Source organism: Drosophila navojoa, chromosome 4 (genome assembly GCF_054131105.1).
Source record: "Drosophila navojoa isolate 15081-1374.11 chromosome 4, UAZ_NAV_1.0, whole genome shotgun sequence".
NCBI lineage: Eukaryota > Metazoa > Arthropoda > Insecta > Diptera > Drosophilidae > Drosophila > Drosophila navojoa.
In genome coordinates this window covers 6,840,930-6,857,258 of record NC_142892.1, presented here as the reverse complement: position 1 = coordinate 6,857,258, position 16,329 = coordinate 6,840,930, and the positions used below count along the sequence as shown (strand labels likewise).

At 43.3% G+C, this 16,329-nt stretch overlaps 6 protein-coding genes across 6 annotated transcripts; 2 read left to right on the top strand and 4 right to left on the bottom strand.

Annotated features, from left to right (window-relative positions):
• Nucleotides 1-73: 73 nt before the first annotated feature.
• Nucleotides 74-1,961, top strand: LOC108650640 (TBC1 domain family member 13). The gene is made up of 5 exons (XM_018099847.3): nucleotides 74-242; nucleotides 310-383; nucleotides 435-898; nucleotides 1,049-1,572; nucleotides 1,635-1,961. The coding sequence occupies exons 1-5, from the start codon at nucleotides 223-225 to the stop codon at nucleotides 1,747-1,749; spliced, it is 1,197 nt and encodes a 398-aa protein (XP_017955336.1). The 5' UTR covers nucleotides 74-222; the 3' UTR covers nucleotides 1,750-1,961.
• On the bottom strand, nucleotides 1,882-3,987 carry LOC108650627 (crystallomitin S-Lap2). The gene is made up of 2 exons (XM_018099827.3): nucleotides 2,283-3,987; nucleotides 1,882-2,219 (listed from the first exon to the last, which is right to left on the bottom strand). The coding sequence occupies exons 1-2, from the start codon at nucleotides 3,789-3,791 to the stop codon at nucleotides 2,079-2,081; spliced, it is 1,650 nt and encodes a 549-aa protein (XP_017955316.3). The 5' UTR covers nucleotides 3,792-3,987; the 3' UTR covers nucleotides 1,882-2,078.
• Nucleotides 3,988-4,575: 588 nt separating this feature from the next.
• LOC108650628 (crystallomitin S-Lap1) lies at nucleotides 4,576-6,457 on the bottom strand. The gene is made up of 2 exons (XM_018099828.3): nucleotides 4,958-6,457; nucleotides 4,576-4,896 (listed from the first exon to the last, which is right to left on the bottom strand). The coding sequence occupies exons 1-2, from the start codon at nucleotides 6,455-6,457 to the stop codon at nucleotides 4,756-4,758; spliced, it is 1,641 nt and encodes a 546-aa protein (XP_017955317.3). The 3' UTR covers nucleotides 4,576-4,755.
• LOC108650633 (uncharacterized) lies at nucleotides 6,362-12,815 on the bottom strand. The gene is given in 6 exon segments (XM_018099834.3): nucleotides 6,362-8,403; nucleotides 8,472-8,667; nucleotides 8,723-8,927; nucleotides 9,480-9,641; nucleotides 10,852-11,252; nucleotides 12,719-12,815. Coding segments are annotated over 5 exon segments (1,473 nt in total). The 5' UTR covers nucleotides 11,044-11,252; nucleotides 12,719-12,815; the 3' UTR covers nucleotides 6,362-7,685.
• A 280-nt stretch (nucleotides 12,816-13,095) lies between these two features.
• Nucleotides 13,096-14,921, top strand: LOC108650635 (LETM1 domain-containing protein 1). Its single transcript, XM_018099837.3, has 4 exons — nucleotides 13,096-13,404; nucleotides 13,475-14,098; nucleotides 14,156-14,444; nucleotides 14,511-14,921. The coding sequence occupies exons 1-4, from the start codon at nucleotides 13,289-13,291 to the stop codon at nucleotides 14,847-14,849; spliced, it is 1,368 nt and encodes a 455-aa protein (XP_017955326.1). The 5' UTR covers nucleotides 13,096-13,288; the 3' UTR covers nucleotides 14,850-14,921.
• Nucleotides 14,922-14,962: 41 nt separating this feature from the next.
• Nucleotides 14,963-16,218, bottom strand: RpL14 (ribosomal protein L14; the record flags this gene model as incomplete). The annotated part of the gene is made up of 4 exons (XM_089260283.1): nucleotides 14,963-15,244; nucleotides 15,440-15,634; nucleotides 15,873-15,974; nucleotides 16,195-16,218. Coding segments are annotated over 4 exons (510 nt in total), but the record flags the coding sequence as incomplete, so codon positions are not given.
• Between the last annotated feature and the right edge of the window lie 111 nt (nucleotides 16,219-16,329).

The following is a 16,329-nucleotide window of genomic DNA, read 5'->3' as shown; positions in this document are numbered from 1 at the left end:
AGACGACTTCATGTGAGCTCAAAACTGCGTGCAGCCAACTTCACGTCACAACTAAACAGCGTTGCCAGATAGCTGAGGTGCCAATTCATTCATTATTAGCATACTGCACATGCAGTCGTACGTCCCTGCTATTATCTACAATAAATAACAACAAAGCAATTGAAAAGAAAACGTCAACAATCACGTACAACTTTATGGAGAGAGTACGGACTTCCGAGCAGCATGGCAATTTTTAAAGCACGGTATGTAGCTGTGATGCGCCAATGTAAACAGTCTTGTCTAAGGGAATGTGTTTCACTCTTTGTGCAGCGTAAAGGAATTCGAAGATATTTTTGCACAGGACGTGATTGAGCTGAAGCAGCTGCGCCAGCATACATTCAATGGTTAGTATGATGTAGGTAGTAGAAAAACAAGTAATAACACCCAATCCACAGGTGTCCCCGATGTGCTCAGCTTTCGTGCGCTCAGCTGGAAAATGCTGTTAGGCTATCTAGGACCCAAGCGTAGCACCTGGTCTACGACGCTGGCACAGAAACGTGCGCTCTATAAACAATTCATTATGGAGCTTGTGCTACCCCCTGGTCATACACATAATGGCGAAGGTGACAGCGATGATGGTAATGAATCAAGGGGCGTTGGCCTAAAAGATCACCCGCTCAGCGAGGGGCCGGAAAGCGCTTGGAATACATTTTTCAACGATAACGAATTTTTGCTACAAATTGATAAAGATGTGAGACGATTATGCCCAGACATATCGTTCTTTCAGCAGCCCACAGAGTATCCGTGCGAGATTGTTGTCCACAGCAAGGGAGAGCAGGGCCGAAGGCTACACGAACGAGTTGTGCCCTCCGTTTTAAGTTCGGCAAACGTTGAGCGTAAAGGTCTAGGCGTGACGAAGGTGAGTTTGTATAGGATGAAGACTTTGTTGGTCATTAAAAAATAAAAGATTAAGAAACATTCCATTATGCATTCAATACGGAATTTAGCAGCAAGTAAGTTGGCTGAACTTTAAAAGTAAATGACTAACATGATATTTTCTCCCGACCAGATAAACTTGATTACAAAGCGCTCGGCGGAAAACTACGCCGCCATGGAAGAAGGTCAAGAAGCTCATTGGGAGGTTGTGCAACGAATATTATTTATCTATGCCAAACTGAATCCCGGCCAGGGTTATGTACAAGGCATGAACGAAATAGTTGGACCTATATATTATGTTATGGCCTCGGATCCTGATCTCTCAAATCGCGCACATGCCGAGGCGGATTGTTTCTTTTGCTTTACTGCGTTAATGAGTGAGATACGAGACTTTTTCATCAAAACATTGGACGATGCAGAAGGTGGTATAAAGTGCATGATGTCTAGGCTGTCGAATATGTTAAAAGCAAAGGATATAAGCATCTACAATCATCTCAAAAGCCAGGAGTTACATCCACAGTACTATAGTTTCCGATGGATCAATTTATTACTCTCACAAGAATTTCCACTGCCAGATGTGTTACGTATATGGGATTCAATATTCTCGGATGAGAATCGCTTCGATTTCCTTATTAAAATATGCTGCTCGATGATATTGTAAGTCAGAGAAGCCATAATTCAAATGTAGATAATTATTGCATCTTTCCATTTGCTTATAGAATTCAACGGGAGGCCATACTAGAGAATGATTTCGCGTCGAATGTAAAGCTGTTGCAGAACTATCCACCCATTGATATTAACGTTGTTCTGACGCATGCCGTTTCACTGGCGTAGCAGTCGACGTACTCAAATTCGAATTTATGCCACAGCTTGCAATTTTTATGTTATGACCTGAATGATCTATATTCTGATGAGCAATACGTAAAGCAATTATTGACGAATGTATCAAAACGCACGTTCCATATGCTAAGAACTGTCTGTATTTATACACATGTTTTTGATAAAACATTTAATTTTTTAAACCTGATTAAACCACTGAATTTTAACATCTCTCTGTCCAAATTAAAACTCACAAACTTAAAAGTCGCAGGTCTACCGTTTGTAAAATAACTTCGCTTCATGTGAAAAACTTTTGATAACTTAAACTGTAAGACAACGTCTGCTTACTTGCTCATCTTTGGAGCAGTATCCTTGCAAATAGTCTGTGCAATAAATTCTATTAACGTGCGAGTTGGACGACCAGCCATGCCTCTTCTCAAATACTCGTACTCCTCACCTACTGTTACCATAACATTGGAAGCATCCTAGATAGATAAAGGAACATGGTAAGTTATATACATACACATACAAGTATAAAAATTACTTACAATGTGCATCCATTGACCACAAGGCACAAACTCCCTCAGGAAAGCAGCGGCCTTACAGGGACGGCCACCACGTCCGATACCATAATTCTGAACATCACTGCGTCCACCAGAGCGCACAGTCTTACTATAGTAGTTCCATAGAGGGAAACGCCAGACGCGATCGCCGGTATGCATGCTGGCATGCTTGATCTGTTGCCACAGGATTTCAGAATTGGTGAAGACACCACACGCAGCCTCATCCAAAGCTTGGCGCATGTAGCCCGAGCAGGTGCCAATGTCAATGATGCACTTGGGGCAGAAGTTCTGGCCATAGAGCAATGCATCAGCTAGAACTAGAACATCCTCGTGGTCGGTACACTGGACTTCAATGGTCTTGCCATTCATCGACTTGACCATGTCTCCGGGACGGAACGAATTGCAACCAATGACGTTTTCACAAAGTGGAATGAGGCCGCGAATGTTGACTGGCAAACGCAGCCCTGCTACGGCGCGACAGGTGGCCACCACAACAGCAGCTCCCGTCATATCACCACGCATGTGATAAAGTTCCTGACGTTCCTTGAGGCACAAGCCACCGGCGTCAAAGGTTACACCTTGTCCGACCAACACAATGGGACGCTCCTCCGCACAAGTGCCGTAGTAGCTCAGTTCGAGGAAAATGGGCGGTTCACAGGAGGCTTTGCCCACTGCAAGGAAGGCATGCATCGACTGACTCTCGGCCCATCCCTCTACCTTGACTTCCACGTTCACACCTGATTTACATAGAACCTCCACAACATTCTGGGCGAATGCTGTTGGTGTCAGAAGGTTCGAAGGCATTTCCTGAAGCTGGCGCGTAAGGTTCTGTGCAGCAGCTTTCTGCAGTCCAATACGCCAGCCTTCAATATCGCATATCTCATCCTTGGTGGTGTACAAGTCGATGGATGGCACTGACATACGTTTCTTGGGATCTCGCAGCTCCTGGTACACCCAGATGCCCAGAGCTGCGCCCTCAGCTGCCGACTCGGCATGACCACAGTTCTCGACTTCGATTCGGTCTGTATCCAGTTCAGCCAGAATCCGGCAAGCATCGGCCACCGAGCGGCGGATGGCCTCTTTCTGCTCATCCAGAACCTCGTAGGGGTTATAGCCGAGGCATTCTTTTCCCAGACCGATGACAGCCACCGCCGAGTAGTAAGGCACTCGCTCTGGCTCTATCGCGAAGAGCAGACGCGTTTCTCCACGCTTTGGCATGGGTCCAGACATACGTAGGACCTCCAGCAATCGCCCATGCGTCTTCTGCACGTTATATCGCCAGCCAGCCTGCGTTAGGATGCCGGCATCATTTTTGTCCTCTTCATCCGCGTACACACCGATAATGAGGCCCCGAGAGGGGGGATCTGCACAGATTTCCATTTGCTGAATCTGCAGCATCTGATTTATCATCTGCGAATAGTTTCGCTTGATGATTGCTTTTGCATTACGCATCTGCATAACCCGCGAGGCAAAGCGTTGCGTTACACGAAACATTTCGATTTATTTTTTTAGGAAAGAAAAAAAAACCTATGAAAACTTTTTGTAAAATATATCTGTACTTTGAAGGCACAAAAGAGAAAGATTTTTTCCGGAATAGTTGAAATTATTGCGTGTTCTGTCGCCAAAGAATTGAAAATCTGAATGAGGAGATGAGTTAACAAACAATAGCACATAAACTTCAATACTTACTAGATCTGGATATTTGGTGTACATGTATATAAGTTTCAATTTACTCCGACTAGCAGATACCCTAAGCTCTAGCTGCCAAGGCAAAAACTATGCCTGCATACATTCGGCATAAATATCTCAATTTACTCCGAATAGAAAATACCCTAAATTCAATGTCAAGGGAGAACGATTATTTGTATATTTCGGCTTACTCCGACTAGGACATACCCTAAGCTCTGTGACACGTATATCCAAAGCATGTCCAGCATCTGCTTATGTCTGTTGCTGCGATCTACTCTATTTCTGTGACGTGATTCATCTATTAGAAAAACTGCAATATATTTAACCGAAGATTAGATGGGCTTGCTTAAGTTCTTGAAGTCAGCTTTTTGAACTGCAGTTGATTACGCAGCATTCGTACTTTATAAATTGATCGAGCTCAATCCTATTTACCCGAAGGTAGTATACCGTCATAACCTAGGTATAGGTATACAGCTTCGCTGTCACAACAAATATCTTTCCACAATAGAATTCCCATAAATAAATAAACAGCAATTCAGATCTTGTCACAACAGTATGAAAGTTTAATTATGTGTCAACGAAGTGCAAGTGTTGTTTACAATATAATTTAACTAGTAATTTATGAACATATCGGAAAACGGAGAACGAAATACAAAACATATCCATTAAGAAAACACTTTCGTCCACCACCTTGTGATTAATTTGGTAACCACAACCTACGATCTGGAACATGGCGTACAATTGAATTTCACAAACAATGAGAAATTTTCTATTTTCCCATCTTCGGAGCAGTATCCTTGCAGATGGTCTGGGCAATGAACTCAATTAACGTCCGGGTTGGTCGACCAGCCATGCCACGACGCAAGTATTCGAAATCTATGCCATTTGTCACCATCACATTGGTCGCATCCTAAAAAATAGGGATTTAAGCTTTAGTAAGAACTTCCGATAGTATTTCGATGTGTACTCACGATATGCATCCACTGTCCGCAAGGCACGAATTCACGCAGGAAAGCAGCCGCCTTGCAGGGGCGTCCGCCACGTCCAATGCCGTAGTTCTGCACATCGCTGCGCTGGCCGGCACGGACGGCTTTGCTGTAGTAATTCCATAGAGGGAAACGCCAGACGCGATCGCCGGTATGCATGCTGGCATGCTTGATCTGTTGCCACAGGATTTCAGAATTGGTGAAGACACCACACGCAGCCTCATCTAAAGCTTGGCGCATGTAGCCCGAGCAGGTGCCAATGTCAATGATGCACTTGGGGCAGAAGTTCTGGCCATAGAGCAATGCATCAGCTAGAACTAGAACATCCTCATGGTCGGTACACTGAACTTCAATGGTCTTGCCATTCATCGACTTGACCATGTCTCCGGGACGGAACGAATTGCAACCAACCACATTTTCACAAAGTGGAATGAGGCCGCGAATGTTGACTGGCAAACGCAACCCCGCCACGGCACGACAGGTGGCCACCACAACAGCAGCTCCCGTCATATCACCACGCATGTGATAAAGTTCCTCACGTTCCTTGAGGCACAAGCCACCGGCATCAAAGGTGATGCCTTGTCCGACCAACACAATGGGACGCTCCTCGGCACAAGTGCCATAGTAGCTCAGTTCGAGGAAAATGGGCGGTTCACAGGAGGCTTTGCCCACTGCAAGGAAGGCATGCATCGACTGACTCTCGGCCCATCCCTCTACCTTGACTTCCACATTCACACCTGATTTACACAGAACCTCCACAACATTTTGGGCGAATGCTGTTGGCGTCAGTAGATTGGAAGGCATTTCTTGAAGCTGCCGGGTCAGATTCTGTGCAGCTGCTTTCTGCAGTCCGATGCGCCAGCCTTCTATATCGCAGGGTTCATCTTTGAGCGCGTAGAGATCGATTGAAGGCACATAGATTCGAGTCTTGGGGTCGCGCATTTCCTGATAGGCCCAAATACCTAAAGCAGCTCCTTCTGCTGCAGACTCTGCATGTCCACAATTCTCAACTTCAATTCTGTCTGTATCGAGCTCAGCCAAAGTCTGGCAGGCCTTTGCCACAGAGCGTCGGATAGCTTCCTTTTGCTCATCCAGAACCTCATAGGGATTGTATCCCAGACACTCCTTGCCCAAGCCAACAACAGCTACGACGGAATAGTAGGGAACTCGCTCCGGCTCAATGGCGAACAGGAGGCGAGCCTCTCCGCGCTTCGGCATCGGTCCAGACATACGCAGCACCTCAATCAAGCGACCGTTTGTCTTCTGGACATTGTATCGCCAACCAGCTGCGGTCAGGATGCCCGCATCGTTCTTGTCTTCCTCGTCGGCGTAGACGCCGATGACCAGACCGCGCGAGGGCTGATCCGCACAGATGTCCATCTGCTGGAGCATCAGCATCTGGTTGATGGCTTGCGAGGCAAACTGACGACATATCGTCTTCGGCCTTAAGACACGAAAGAATACGCGACGGGTGAGCCCAAACATGATTCTCTCAAACGGGAATGTGCTAACTACGAATTCTTTTAAAAGGATTTCACCAAAATTTTGTTTTTTTTTTTATTGGGGGTAAAAAAAAAAATAACTATATAAATATTTTTTTCCGAAAAAAGAGGAACTAAGAATTTGTGTAAATACTATAAATTTTTTTTTGTTGACCGATATGTACTTAACAATACATTAACAGAGACTGATCTAAATCTGGGTTTCGACTAAAGCATAAACTGCTTTTGAATTTCCAGGGCCATCTACGATTCAGGTGAGCCTAACTCCACGCCCAGCCTACTCTTATCGAATGATTACATATTCCAAATTTTAAGAGTCTAGCTTCCATATCGACAAAGCGGACAGCAAGACGGGCATTTCACTTACGCGAATGAGTATAAATGTAAATAAAGTCATTTCATTTAGTTAAGCATTGCATTTCATTTCAATTTATTTTTATAAGCACTTGCTTTCTTTAATTAGTAGAGCTCGTTAAATTGTTAATTAGGTACAATGTTTGAATTCACTTAATAATACTGCTTTATATTTATTAGAAATTCATTTGATAACAGTTTCAACCAGAAATATGCGTATACTTAATATATATATATATACATATACATATATAATAAATATGTCGATTTATATTTATGCATCTATTATGTCGTACAAATATAAAATTAAATAATTAAAGCTTATGAATCAGTTGTCCATATTATTTAACAAGTTTCTTGTACTTTACGAGTTGTTATTGTATATTTAAGAGAAAAAATATAAATCTATGTATGTATATATTGTATTGAACGTAGGTTTGGCTTGGGATATGTTTCTGTTTAGATCGATTCGATTTGCTACCTGTTGGTGGGGCGTTTTTCTTCTTCTTCTGTTTTATTTGATATAGTTGATAAAGTTTTCGTTTGCTTTTAATAGGAATTCGACCAATTTACAAAGTGACTAATAAACGTTGAGGACGTGCAACATTCTAAGAGGAAACATTTAGAAGAGGCACATATTTTTTTCAATTTTGAGCAAATAAATAGTAGAATTAGTTAATTTTTGAAATTCAGCGATCTCTTTGTTAGTTAGTTTCTGCATTAAGTTTGGCACTGGCTTTTAGTTTTTGATTTTGTTTTATTTTATTTATTTCTTTTTTTTTTTGTTCGGCAAGCATATTCGATTCAAGCACGCTTGGAGAGCGATTTGAGCTACAGCGAAAGGGGTTGAATCACAATCACAGGATTGTTGTCACTGTCACGGGCATGCCCTCGGCATTTAGGGATTGCTCGGTGGCTATTTGCACCCGATTGGTAAAGCTCTCGACGCTGTTCTCTTTGCTCAGATCGATGGGTGGTATATCCTCGTCGTAGTCCGAGGCCAGCTCCTCCTCGGCGAGGTAGCTGCACTTCGGACGCTCATCCATGTCGAGAGCTTGAAAGTAGTGGGTCTTGGCCTTGCTGCCCGAGTGACTTGCCACATAGATAATACCATCATCCGTGTCCTCAGCGTCCAGCTGATGACCACCATAATTGCCATAGCCCGCCTCGCATTGATACGGATTCGACTTCACGTGCACGTTCCGGCAGCTGCCACCACAATTATGATGGCTCTCAGCTAAACCACCATCGGCGCCATAGCAGTGACCGCGGTGCTGATGCTGCTGATGGTGCTGCGACTGACTCGACGAGTGGGTGTGCGAGTGCGTGTGCACCTGTTGGCCCACGCCAGCGGCTGCGCTGCTGGAGTGAGCCACTGACTGCTATATGTGCGACTGAGAGCGAGCTATGGACAGCGAGTAGGGACTCGTGTCCTTATGCAATCGCATCGTATCGTAGATGGGAAACTCGCAACAGAGTATGAACTTCAGGGCCCCAGGCACCTCCTCATAAATGGCCGGCGGCACAGGTATTAGTGGCGACGTGGTTGCCTTGTATTTGCGGTAATCCACCTGGCTGTAAGTTGGAAAATGATTTAAGTAATGGTTGGCTAACACAAGAGTGATTTATAGTAGTGCACTTACTTTTTGTACTTCTCATCTGCACTGCGTTCACGCAGCGGTATGCCGGACAAGAAGAGAATAATCAGGGTGGTAAAGATGGGCGATGCTATGGCCACCCACTCATGGCCAGTGATCACGTTTAGGGAGATGACAAAGATGCCCCACCAGACAATCACCTCGCCAAAGTAATTCGGATGCCGCGACAGACCCCAAAGACCTACGATGACAGCTATATGCATGGAGCAGCTAGTTGATTTCCCGCATGCACTTACCATCATTGCAAAACTTGCCATGGTTAGCCGGATCCTGGCGAAAGGAGAACTTCTGCAGGTCCGCATACGTCTCGGCCAGCAGGCCGACAATAAACATGCCCGTGCCCGTGGAATCCAATGTGGTCATGCCTTTAACAGCCTGTGGCTGGGTGTGACGCGAATTGATTATTATGACCGGCAGCGAGACGACAAACACCCAAATGGCCTGCAGGCGTAGAAAAAGGAATGAAAAAAGTGCAATCAAGTGAAAAGGTAATAACAGTTTGGCTGCAGTCTCGGTGGCATCGCTCTAAGCAATATAGACAATATACTTATATCAGTATAGACTATCCCATCCACTCGGTTATTAAATCATGCAGGCGCATTAAGAGCACAGTTATGTTCGGTAAACGGCTAAATTGACAGCACTGCTGAGCAGAGCCAACAAGTGCTGGCAATCAAATCGTTGCGACACGCCACAAATGTGGAAGGACAGCCACAGCCACAGCCCCAACCACAGCCACACACACTCCCACACAGAGATACAGATATACATTTAGTGAGAGACCGAGTGGCACTTGCATTTGCATAGCCCAGCGTCAACGACAAGCCATTGAAATATTAATAAAAACATCATGGGAAATTGGCATGCGCTGGCAGATTCATTGATTACCAACAGCTACAGTGGTCCATGGTCCACGGTCCATGGCTCATGGTTCAGTCTGTCACTCGTATCGCTAGCACTTTTAATATTCATTTCATTTGCATGGCAACTCACCTGAAAGGTCCAGAAGATAGCATAGCGTATGATATTGCGTCGCGTATCCTCAAATTGTTTGTCGCGGCCCAGTTTGATGATGCGATACAGCAAATAGCCAGAGAGTCTAGCGCCCCACAGGCAGACGAAGACAGTTACCATAAGCTGACGACTCTCATATGCCTAGGCAGCAGGAATGGGATACAAATTTATTGTTATTGCTAAGGTAAATATACAAAATATATAATATATAATAATAAATATGTATAACACTTTATTGAAGAGTAAAGTCAAACAGCTGGTCTAAAGAGACCTCAATTAACTTTGTTGCCTTAAGTCAACATTTTGCATTGCATCACAAAAATCACACAGAATGGCGAAACATATTTAAAATGCAAAAGAAAAACTTTTAGTTGCGCTCGCCTTCGTGTCCTTTGCAATGCTGAAGCACAGAACTCCCCCATGAATTTATCGCCCAGCTGTTTCCTGCAAAATTGAATTGGTTTTCTAAAGTTGTTATTTTTGCTAGCTTTGCTTGGTAAAAAATTGCAATGCAATTCCCGGTTAACCGCATGCAATTCAGTATATTTTTGGTTTTTATTTCTCCTATTATTTGTTTATTTATTTATTTTTTCGCCCGTTTGTGCCTCCAAATGGTTTTTTATTTATATTTTCATTTACGACTAAGCCACCGCAGCAATGGTCATCCATTGCGAAGTGCCGCATCGCTGACCCGGGCGCTGGCTGTGCACAGCTTTTATGCCGTGATAAATGTGCGCCGGTCCCAGAGGTATCAACGCAATTCATTTATTTATTGTGGCACGATTGGCAGCTGGCGTATGCAATAAATCAGAGTGCTTATAAAAACTGCAAAAGGATTCCAAGAGGCGAACGTAAATTCGCATTCAAGTGTGAACAGAGTCAGGTCAATATGATGAAGAAAGAGCTCACTTAAATAGATGCTGGCAAGCGTGGCGCCGCGTTTGCTCTGCACTTGAACTTGTTTAACAGCTTTAAAATGCACAATTGCAAACAGTTCAGCAGACGGGACGACAAACAACTTGGCCGAAGGACCATGGCCGCAGTTGCCTGCACCAGACAAGGTCAAACTAACAACAATAACAACAGCAGCAACAGCAGAGGCACAGAGTGTGGGCCTGTTGGGCGTTTACCTATTGTTACCACAAATGCAACTACAGATGCTCCCTGCGCACACACACACACACTCACAGACTCGTATCGTATAATGCTGTGTGTGTGTGCAGGAGCGTGTGCATGTCGCTTTTCAATGTCAGCTACTAAATACCGACAAATCCCAAACACACACAAAAAAAAGAACAAGCTTTAAACCATTTAATTTGTAGCTCAGCTTAACAGCCAGTTTTACACTCACCTTGGAGGGACGATCCAATTGGCCTATGAAAAAGGTCAGCAATGCTATGACAATGAAATTAACGCCGCCAGCAAAGTCCGAGAGTTTATCCAAGTGTAACAAAGCATTCAATAGGAAGAATATTAGCTGCATTGTGGTTATCACAATCGCGCTAATGGCAAAGTGATTCAGACCCCAAATATTGATGGCCATTTTCACGGACTTGGCCTCAGCACGATTTCGATTCGATTGGGGTTTCTGCTTCTAATTGCTACAGCTTCCTGTTCATTCTCTTCCTCCTCTGTTCCGGTTCATTTTGTGTTTGTTTGTGTGCGTGTGTTTTTTTTTTTTTTTTTTTTTTTTTTTTGCTTACATTTCGTTTTTGGGGCAATTGGCACTTTGCCAGGCTGTCAGCACTTTACCTATAATTGCAATTTATTGATTGCGTCTGTTTGATTTTTTATTTATTTTTTATCAGGTAGATCAGAATAAACCAGCTGATGATCGTGTATTTAAATGGTTGTAAATGAAATGTAAAGTGGAGTTCAATATTTATTATATATTTTTAAAATTATTTTACTTAATTTTTCTTCTATTAATAAACAAATTTATCATATATGTATATTTTATTAATAAATTATGCACATATATAAAAAGATGATGATTTTGTTATGAATATTTTCTTATATATAATTTATTTTTTTAAGCCCTCAACTGTCCAGACTCTTTTTGCACAATTGTAAATTAAACTCATCTCAGCCGGATAATAATTATACGCGTCCCTGCACACATTCTGTAATTAATCTCTACAGACGCAGCCTTTGGCCTCTGAAAGCCTTGTATATGCGTACGCATGTAAGTGCAAGGATATATGCACATTAATTAAAACAAGACCCGCGGCCTTAGACATGAATATCTTAAAGAGAAATGCAGCTGCACACACACAGGGACACCTGTGCGACTAGGCGTTTGTAATTTGCAGCCGCAAGACATTGACAAAGTGTCAGAGCAGCATCGCTTATATCCTTTGTCAAATAGTTTCTGCAACTTTGGCACGCTGAAGTAGACTTTTGCATATTTAGCATGCAAGCCGCTGTCACCTCTCGGAAATGTATGCGAAAGTTAATGAAATACTTGTTTAACAGCTGCTTACTAGAAAAACTTTACGAATTTTAATATATTTATATATATAGGTGTATATGGAATAGTTCAAATAGCTAGATCTTATTCTGCTCCGTGTAACGGTCACGCACTTAAGCCAATACAATTTACGAAATTGAATTTGTGCAGGTCCACGCAACGTGCCAGTTCGCTAAGGCTATTTATAGCTCTTGTTGTTTCTATTTGAGTAAGGGCTGTTTCAAGTTTACTTTTGAGTTGGCTTCAATTGCAGGGCAAACAAACAAATGGTTGAAGTTTCGGGCACACACTTCGTATACTTAACAAGTGTAAATAGTGTAACAGAAGCCATGCTAGAGATGACTAGCCGTAGAGAGTGTAGCCTAGACTAGTAGCCGCATTTGCCGCAGCAATGAATTCGATATTAGAATACAGCTCAAACACCTACGCATATTCATAAAGGATGCTGCCGCTCGGCGCTTGCACAAGTGAAAGTAAGTTTCTTACATATTTCTTTTTGAAGGTCTTTACACACAAACACACACACAAACAGACACATACACCTACAAGCTCAAAAGCACATGCACACGCACACGTGCGTAGGACTCGCGCGTCAAATCTCCTTTGATACCCATCAACATCAGACACTTTATTTCAGTTTCCGTTTTCGCTCTAGCAACAAGGCAACCAGCTTAATTCTGCACTAATTACATTTTTATTGTTTACAAGTTTTAATTAAAAAAAGTTTTTGTAGCGTAAAGTAACTAACACGAAAAGCTGCGTGGCCGCATGAAATGCGTGCAAGCGACTGTTGCCACGAAATGCTGCGGATAAACTGAAGGAAAAAGTAGCTAGAAAACAAGCTAGAATGAAATTTCTGAGGTAATGCCATGCGCAGCAGCATGCAGTAGAGGTCTCTTAGCACAAATTGTGACGACAAACTCGAAAAATTTAAAATTCGCGCCAAAACAAAAGTTATTACCAAACTAATAAACTGACATATCTATTTAAAAAATATATAATTTTTCTTTTTTTTTTACCTTACCGCCTAAAGATATGCTGCGAAAATGAACCAATGTGGCAACGCTAGCTTTGCCTCACTCGACTTATCGACATTATCAAATACGTGTATCGCAACATTTAACTTGAAGCAGCATGTTGATAATAAATTGAACACCGTGAAGTTGGCTGTGGCCACTCACCTAAAAAAAGAAATAAAAGTTATAGATTAATATAATTAAGTGCAACATTATAGGCTGGCTCCTGCATCGGAGTTGCACTCGTTGCGTAATTACGCACGCTTGTGGGTGGTGTGCTAGGTTGGGACTGTAACATAAAAATGGCATTGGCATTGCGGGTGTTATGCTTAGCCCACAGCAGTGGCAGTTTGGGAAGGTGGCCACAAGAGCGCCGCCGATTGCTACGATTATGTTGCAGGTCTAGGCTGCAAAGCGGGTGAGTGTAATTACATGATTAGCCCGATTGACGACCGGCATTAAAAACCCATTTAAAACATCATTATCAGGCAGACAACGAATTACAGTACACAAGAGCAGGAATCAACGTCGACGGCAACGAAAGCTCCGCCGCAAATTAAGCGAAATGTTGCGTCCGAGATAACAAGTGTTGGAAAGGTCATTTATGAGGCTAGCTGGGATGCCAAGAATTCCAAAAATCTAGGTTCGCAAGTAAAAACTGGCACAACCGGCGAAATAGTAGTTAGAACTGCAACTACTCCGAGCAGCGGGACACCGAAAGAGAACCAAAATAAAGATAAGGACGACGAGAAGGACAAAGAGCAGGAGCAGCCCAAGTCAAAGCGCGAACAGATGCGCGACAATGTGCAGGAATATATCTTCACGCGTTACTTTAACTATGTAAAAAATTATGACAAAGTTCTGGAGAAGAATTTTCCGAAGGCTATGCAGCTCTATAGAGTGTTCTTCGAGGGAGTTAAGGACTTCTTTGCAGACATGAAGCGTTTCTTGAAGATTTCGCGCATTGCCAACCATGCGCCGCAGGGCATACGGGCACTGAATCGTCAAGAACTCGAGCTGTATATGCAAATGCCGCGGGATATGATGAAAGTAGCGCCTGCCTTAATTGGCTGCTCCTTGCCAATGGTAGGCTATGCCTTCTTTCCGCTTGTGTAAGTGTATTGATACACAGAACATTTCAAAAACTAATTGTGCATAATCTCATGCAGCTTTTGGTACCCACGCATTTTCCTAACACCGCACTTCTGGACGGAACCGCAGCGTATCGAGTTCCAGAAATACTATACGAAACGCCGGCTTCAGTGCAACAAATCGGTGCTCCGTTGCCTCCAGGCCAAACTCAAGCAGGTTGAGGGTCACCACAAGTATGCAGAGTTCGAGGCGATTCTGGGTCAACTTGGCAGCGGCACACATCCTACACCGGAGGCGCTCATCTCAGTCAAAGACATTTTCGCCGAGGGACCCTACTCTCTGTTGGGCATGTCGCGAAAACACGTCGTAAACACAAATGCTTCCCACTCAATATCTTGGTTTTGTTTAAGCTGAAGATTGTTTTGCTTGCAGAAATGTCTAGTCAAGATGCATGGCCTACCTAACAGCCTATTCAAGCGTCACCGGCTGCACGAGCACGCCTTCTTGGTGCACTTTATGGACATGGCTATTACACGTGAGGGTGGCGTTCACAATCTGAGCTTGGCTTCATTGCGGTACTCCTGCTGTCTGCGGGGCCTAAATCCGGATGGTCTGAGCGCGGAGGAGATGATTGACTGGCTACGCAAGTGGGTGAAAGTATCCACGTCGATACAAGGCGAACATATCACTCTCTTTCTGCATCTGCCTGTCCTGCTGGGCTACAACCATCCCAACAACTGGAAAACCATCTATTGTAATAAGACTCCATAGTGAACTGGTGCTAGTTGCTCAAAAATTGTTTTTTGTTTTACAAAAGCAAATAAAACTGTTATATAAAATCTAGATATACTGCTTCGATGTAGGATTAGATTAAACAAGGGGTCTTCGTGTTTTTCCTAAAAATAACACTTCTTTTATTCGCTCCTTTGATTTGGATGTTCATCAAGCAGTTACTTTCATTAAATTTATTTTCCATTTTATTTCTTGGCCTTGGGCTTGGCCTTCTCGGCGCGCAGACGTTCACGACGATCCTTCTTCAGGATGCGTGGTGTACCATCGGACTTGGTGCGCTTCTTCAATGTGTTGAAGGCGATGGTCAGCAACTTGTTGCGCTGACGCTTGGCATAGCGCAGCTTGAAACGGTCAAAGTCGTTCAATTGCGAGCGCTGCAATAGAATAAATCCAGAATTAGTAATCAGAAACATAAGCAACTTGTAGAGTTAATTAATTTTAAGCTGTTTTCAGTTTAAAACAAAAGCTAGCTTCATGTATGTATCAGCCGGCAATTCCTATCAAGAACTTTCAATTATCATCATGTGCAGCACACAAATAATGAATGTTCAGCTCTCAATTTTCCTCACCTTGCAGATGTTTTGTGCCTTAACGGACCAGGCGCTGGTTTTCCATTGTGCCTTCAGGTCGCTGTCCACCCAGGCTTTGCGCACAATGCTTGTGGGCGCGGTGTATGGGAACTTGATACGGTACTTGGTCAGATGCAGATTGTTCAATCTGTATTCCTGACGTGGAACACCAGTCAGAGGTCCATCAACCAAAACCTGTAAGAAGTATATAAATTAGTTTAACGGCAATACAATTATGGAGCAGCAACACTTGTGGGTATATCGCAGTTGGCTGTTGGCAGACAGTTTTTGCTTTCAGTTAAGTAACTTAGCTTCATTTATGTGTCAGTTGGCACTTCCTATCAAGAAGACAAATTATCATCATGTGCGAACGACTGCTGCCTCGAGCGAACACACATTTATTGTTGCTGCTATTCCTGCACTGGTCACTTACTCTGTTTTGATCAATGACGTCGACAATGGCGACCAGGCGACCCTTCAGGGGACCTGCGGAGGCCTTGGCGATGCGACCAGTTTGTACGAATCTCTCGAAAGGCTGCAAGCACACAATATAAAAAACTCATCAATAAAAATTATTTTCACATTGCAGGGTGTAAGTATGGACTGCGCGTTGGCTGCTAACTAAACCGTTCTGGTCACCACGTGAAATATTTTCATTGCACTTTATACAATCACAAAATCGATTGTTTGGCGATTTTTCGTTAGCAGCAACTCAACACAGTTTTCGCGAGAATTTCTTAATTCAGTAAGCGCACTTTAAACCTTTTTATTTTCACATTTTAAATCCAAATGAGGAAAATACTTTGTTGGATCTTACCATGACGCTAACCGGAAAGAAAGAGAAGGAACGTAACAATTTTGACAGCTCGGCATCAACATGGCGAAATGTG

What these genes read in the sequence shown, in the direction of transcription:
- LOC108650627 (XM_018099827.3), bottom strand. Translation starts at nt 3,791, where the DNA reads ATGTTTCGTGTAACGCAACGCTTTGCCTCGCGGGTTATGCAGATGCGT. An exon ending in GTGGTCAATGGATGCACATT is followed by an intron (nt 2,220 to 2,282) that starts GTAAGTAATTTT and finishes TTATCTATCTAG; the next exon opens with GATGCTTCCAATGTTATGGT.
- LOC108650628 (XM_018099828.3), bottom strand. Translation starts at nt 6,457, where the DNA reads ATGTTTGGGCTCACCCGTCGCGTATTCTTTCGTGTCTTAAGGCCGAAG. An exon ending in GCGGACAGTGGATGCATATC is followed by an intron (nt 4,897 to 4,957) that starts GTGAGTACACAT and finishes CCTATTTTTTAG; the next exon opens with GATGCGACCAATGTGATGGT.
- LOC108650640 (XM_018099847.3), top strand. Translation starts at nt 223, where the DNA reads ATGGCAATTTTTAAAGCACG. An exon ending in ATGGCAATTTTTAAAGCACG is followed by an intron (nt 243 to 309) that starts GTATGTAGCTGT and finishes CTCTTTGTGCAG; the next exon opens with CGTAAAGGAATTCGAAGATA. An exon ending in AAGGTCTAGGCGTGACGAAG is followed by an intron (nt 899 to 1,048) that starts GTGAGTTTGTAT and finishes TCTCCCGACCAG; the next exon opens with ATAAACTTGATTACAAAGCG.
- LOC108650635 (XM_018099837.3), top strand. Translation starts at nt 13,289, where the DNA reads ATGGCATTGGCATTGCGGGTGTTATGCTTAGCCCACAGCAGTGGCAGT. An exon ending in AGGTCTAGGCTGCAAAGCGG is followed by an intron (nt 13,405 to 13,474) that starts GTGAGTGTAATT and finishes CATCATTATCAG; the next exon opens with GCAGACAACGAATTACAGTA. An exon ending in GCATGTCGCGAAAACACGTC is followed by an intron (nt 14,445 to 14,510) that starts GTAAACACAAAT and finishes TTTTGCTTGCAG; the next exon opens with AAATGTCTAGTCAAGATGCA.